The sequence below is a fragment of the Propithecus coquereli genome, unplaced genomic scaffold, assembly GCF_000956105.1.
Source record: "Propithecus coquereli isolate 6110/MARCELLA unplaced genomic scaffold, Pcoq_1.0 Scaffold28, whole genome shotgun sequence".
Classification (NCBI taxonomy): domain Eukaryota; kingdom Metazoa; phylum Chordata; class Mammalia; order Primates; family Indriidae; genus Propithecus; species Propithecus coquereli.
In genome coordinates this window covers 13,608,244-13,613,249 of record NW_012148396.1, presented here as the reverse complement: position 1 = coordinate 13,613,249, position 5,006 = coordinate 13,608,244, and the positions used below count along the sequence as shown (strand labels likewise).

Sequence of the window (5,006 nt, the reverse complement as noted above, 5' to 3'; positions counted from 1 at the left end):
AAAAAAAAAAAAGAATAGGTAATGGTACCCAAGACCTATAATCACAGAATTTTCAGCCTTCAAATCACAGAAGTTGGGTGTTTTCGATTTTCATTTCCATGAAGATACAAGAGACCCACATTTCAATCTGCTGCAAGATCATGTGCAAGAAGCATGTCAGCATTAGTTGACAGCCCAGGGCCCAGTGAGCCCAGCAGGGAACCTACCTGGATGACAAAGTCTCTGCCCCGGAAGTCAGCAATTGTCCTGGGCAGCCTCGTCCGGCCCCACACAAAGCGAAGAAAGAGGGAGCGCTCTGTGTTGGAGAAGGACTCCATCACCTCCCAGAACCACTGGATCAGGGATGCGGAAGGCTCGATCCCCTTATATGTCGCCACCGACTTTAGAAGATGCAGAGGGATGTCAGGGCTGCCGCACACCTGCGAAAGGACACTCTGTCAGGGCCACCTGACACTTTGATGCCTTTCATTTCAGCAAGATTCGATCACTCCTTCTCTCTACCAAGGCCTGTTTGGGGGCAGGGAAAGTCCTGGGGGCCCCGGGTGGACATGCACGAAACCCTGAGCCCCAACCTCCCGTAGGATCAGGTGAAGGGGTCACATATTTAGAGTGTGTTTTTACCTCAACACTCATGGACACATCTTAGATTTCCAAATGCAAGGTTTTAACTATTAATAAAAAGTTAACTAGTGGCAGTTCCAGGGCAGCACAACTCGGGAGTCAGCATACCATCGTCTCCAATTCGTATCCAGTGAACAGAGAAAGAAGGGGGACGGGCACGACTCGGGCCATCCCTTCCCGAACAGCAGCCACCTGCTCATCAAATTCATGGAGTCTGAAAGAAAAAACTCACTTCACACTTCCATCTCAGGAGGCACTGACTTTGTTCTGCTAGTACCAAGCCTGGCCACAGGGCACTGCGGCCACACTCTTGCCACCTGCCAGGACTGAGAGGAGCGACTTCTGACAGCGGAGGAGGGTGCCCCGCAGCCCTGCTAGTGCAGCGCCCCTCACAACACGGAGTCCACCTAGACTACAGACAGACTGCAGCCTCGTGGCTAACTGCAGCTACACACTCTCTGAGACAATTCTCCAGAATCAAAGAGGGTAAAGAGCACACTCATCTGCCTGGGACAGCTGCTGAATCAGTGCAGAGTCGGGGTCCAGGGTAGACAGGACTCAGGGTTAGGGGGTGGCACAGCCCAGGATACCTGCTGGGACCACCCCCAACCACAGCCCAGCAAGCAAAGCCCACCTGATGTGCAGGGCCCGTCCAGACACCTCACAGGTGCTTCTAGAGGACCCGGGGTACCGGGCCAACAGCAGGGACAAGCAGTGGAAGCTGGGGAGGATTGTGGGGTGCTGACCTGCCACGCCCAAGCCACAGCACCTGAGGGCCTGCACACAATGCAGACCTGGCAAAGGCTCTGTGTCATGCACTTGACACACCCCTGTCCCAGGAGAGCTGATAGAGAAAGCACAGAGGGGCACAAACAGGCCCCTGTGGCCTCTATGGGGCAGTCCCCTAAATGGGTAGATTTTATTTATCTCAGTATTCTAATTAGAGCCAGGAATCTCAGACTAGAATAATAAATACTCTAACCCTTATCACAAAGTAAGCTTAATAACCACAGATCAGCAATAGTTGGAGCCAAATCCCTCAGCATTTACTGTATATGATAGTTCTGAACCAACACAGATATCGAACCAACTTTTTCTGCTACTTTTGCTATTTATCAAGTCAAAGCAACTGAGAGCAGATGACCACGAACCTGTAGTTTATCGCTAGCCGAACATACTCCGCACGGTTGTCCAGGGTGATGTGTGTGTACTTGGAGCTCAGCTGGATGTCCTGGCCGCTGGCGCTCGGCACCGTGAAGGGCAGGCTCATAGCCTCAAACTCCTCCGAGGTGGCTTCGTTGTCACGGATGTACATGAGCCCAGGAATAAAATCTTTATCAACCTTTTAAGGAGAAAAAGAGTCCACGTGTTGAATCAGGGCTATTCCCCTGTCGCAGGCCCCAGCCCACCCCAAGCACACTCAGTCCAGTAGGGGCCTTGGTCTGCCTCAGGGTGCGTGGGGAGGCTGTGTGTCACAGGTACTGAGAAATAAAGAAAGCAGCAATAAGAAAGTACTTCACCCAAGGAGCTGAAGCATGAATTCATGCATTCAACCAAGTTCCTAACCACTGAGAAAGTAAAGCAACTGGCCAGGGACAGTTCCTCTCCACAGCCACAGCATGCAGGGAATCAGCTGTGGTCACTGGCTCAGCACCTCCCCCTGCCAGCTTTCTCGCTTGACAAGAATGTGTAAGTCGCAAAGCAACACAAAAATAAATGGATCTACCAAGTTCCAGAAGCAAATTGGCCTCATACCCGCAGACCTTCTTTTCTACTCATAGGTATCCACAGCCAGCAGCCCCTGCATCACGTGGGACCGTGAGTCAGGTAGGACCTCAGAGCCTGCCAGAACCCGGAACAGACTGTTCCTCTCAAGCCCCAGGGGACCCCACAGCGCCCAGGGCGAGTTACCTCACTGAGGTCTGCGATCGTGAGGCTCATCCCAGCCAGCTGCTTCCACACGGGCTCAGCCAGGCTGAGGCTCAGGGGACTCCCGGTCCGGATGGCAATGCCCAGTAACACACCTGACCATTCAAAACACAAGCACAGAAGACACTTGGATTTGATGACAAAACTAGTTCACTCACATGCCACAGGGCATTAACTCTATGCTGAGGCCACAGTGCCCTCTAAACCAACAATATAAGTCCAGAGATCTAGGTCCATCCTTAAAACAGTGTGTCCTGTTCTAAATTCATCATTTCTTTTTGTTCTCTAAGACTCTAACTCTTCATATTTTGCCACACACACAGGTTTAAGGACATAGAGGCCAATTCTTCTTCCTCTCATGGCAGAGCAAAGAGCTGGAGCTTCTCCAAGGGGGTGCCCTGCCAGGGAGCAGCCCCCTGGGAAGGGCAGGCAGTGGCAGGACCCTAGCTGGGAGTGCTCCACAGACCCCTAATGGAGCAGGGCGGAGGGACTGGCTGCCTGCCAAGACCCTCCCCCATCTGATCCTGAGTTTCAGATACATTTTAAATGCAGAAACATGGCATTTCACCCTCTGAGTGTCAAAGGCATCTTCCGGTCCTCAGCACGTGGCCAGGACTGCCGGCTCTGTAAGTTGCTGTGGCTATGCTTGGATGGGCCACCACTGCCGAGCCCTCAGTGCCGGACAGAGGAGTCAACGACAGCACCCTGTGCACCTCCACAGCACCAGTGACACACACACACTAGAAGTAACTTTGATTGGTGTGAGCCTCAAAAGCTAAAAGCAGATGTTCAAAACATCTACTGTCACTCCCCAAACACAGCAGACATCAAGCTAACAGAAGGGCGGGCACAAGCCTCGCCAACGCAGGATGGCGGGCGGCGGGAAGGGAAATCTCACCCAGGAAGCGGAACATGCTGCTGTGCACGGGCGCCCGGGCGGCCGGGTTGAACAGGTAGCAGTCTCGGTTGGCCCCGGACTCATCCCTCCCATTGGGTGTCACAATCAGCAGGGGTGTGAGTCCGTTCTGCAGCTCTTCACAGATCTCAGCTATGGACTCGCTGTAGCCGCCACCGCAGTCATCCACGGATTCACCTGGAGGGGAAGGAGCAGCAGCCGCTCGCTCGCAGCCACCCTGACAGCCCCTGCACCGCTCTGCCTGCGCCCCCTGCAGGCGCGGGCCACCACCTCTCGGGGCCACAGGTTCCCCAGCACGTGAAGTTTCTCACCCACAAACTTGACTTTCCAGACACGGTGAGGAAGGAGGAGGCTGTCGGGATTGAACGAGCTCATCTTGGCACACATCTGCCCAAAAACGGACTTGGTGCCGTCAGGGCCGGCCAGCCCCCCTTTGCTCCTGGAGCGCTTGACCTGCAGAGGAGGAAAGGAAGCATGAAAGCACATGTTCTGGGACACGCCAAGGGAACCTGCATCCCATGGCCACCGCAAGCTCAGCTGTGAAATGCCTGTGGAAGCGAGAGAGGGCTCTGGGAGCAGCCCTGAGCTCATGCCTCCTGAGCCCGCTCCACAGGCCCACTACCAACCAGATCCCCCCGTCTCCTGCAGCCCATGCCCTCGGAGGGCTCTGGGCCCGCCCTCTGGGGGCCCCTTGCCCCAGAGCTGGTGAGTGCATGAGGAGGGGCTGCATGCACGGCCTCCTCCCGGCTTGTGCACAGACTCCACCATCCAGGGTGCTCCACTCTGACACCTGAATTCACTGTCCCCCATCCCACTCTGCCCATCACCAGTGATCTGCGCAGTAGCCTCCAGGACTGGTGGTGTCTAAACAAACACACCTTCAAAAAACAACCCAAGCCATCATCACTGTTCACGTGGGGCAGGTGGCAGCATGTTGCCAACAGCTGCAACCTGGCAACACTACACTGATTCCCTTTACACTTTATAACCTTACCTACTGCCCACTACTTTACCGCATGGACATGGCCCCATGGAGCAAGATAACCAGGAACTCCAGAAGCAGCCGCCTAGCAGACTAGGACGGAGTCTCAGTGCTCAGAGACTCCTATCAAATGGCTCTAAGACTGACGCGGATGCACCACCTGACCAGAAGGACACCTTCTGCCCCTCACCTACTCAGCTGCACTGACCCCATTTCCAGCCCTCGGGGTCCCTGAGTCTCCCCAACATGTGCAATCACTTTTCACGCCCACAGTTCTCATCCTAGCTAAGATTTTTGAAGAGATCGGACTAGGGACCTTGAGGCCCTCCCATCAGTGTGGACTTGGCTCAGCCTACAGTCGGTGGCCTAGGCTGTGCTTTAGTCATCCAGAAGCTCAGTCTGAAGTAATGTCAAAATGAAAAGTTAAAGAAAAAATGGTCATGACAATGTATTTTTATGTTGACTCCTCAAGCAAAACTCTCATCATTTTTAACTCACTTTAAGTGAATTCTAGGTTGAGTCTAAACAGCTAATTCTCCTCACAGCACAAATTTCCAT

At 53.8% G+C, this 5,006-nt stretch overlaps 1 protein-coding gene across 1 annotated transcript in view; it reads right to left on the bottom strand.

The window, feature by feature from the left end:
- Positions 1-5,006, bottom strand: part of LOC105813330 (E3 ubiquitin-protein ligase HERC2) — a 193,360-nt gene that overhangs the window by 1,987 nt on the left and 186,367 nt on the right. Inside the window, exons 86-91 of the mRNA XM_012647969.1 lie at positions 3,778-3,919; positions 3,449-3,643; positions 2,533-2,645; positions 1,773-1,963; positions 730-835; positions 207-419 (exon numbers count right to left, since the gene is read on the bottom strand). Of these exons, the coding sequence (XP_012503423.1) occupies positions 207-419; positions 730-835; positions 1,773-1,963; positions 2,533-2,645; positions 3,449-3,643; positions 3,778-3,919 (960 nt within the window). The remainder of the gene's footprint in view (positions 1-206; positions 420-729; positions 836-1,772; positions 1,964-2,532; positions 2,646-3,448; positions 3,644-3,777; positions 3,920-5,006) is intronic.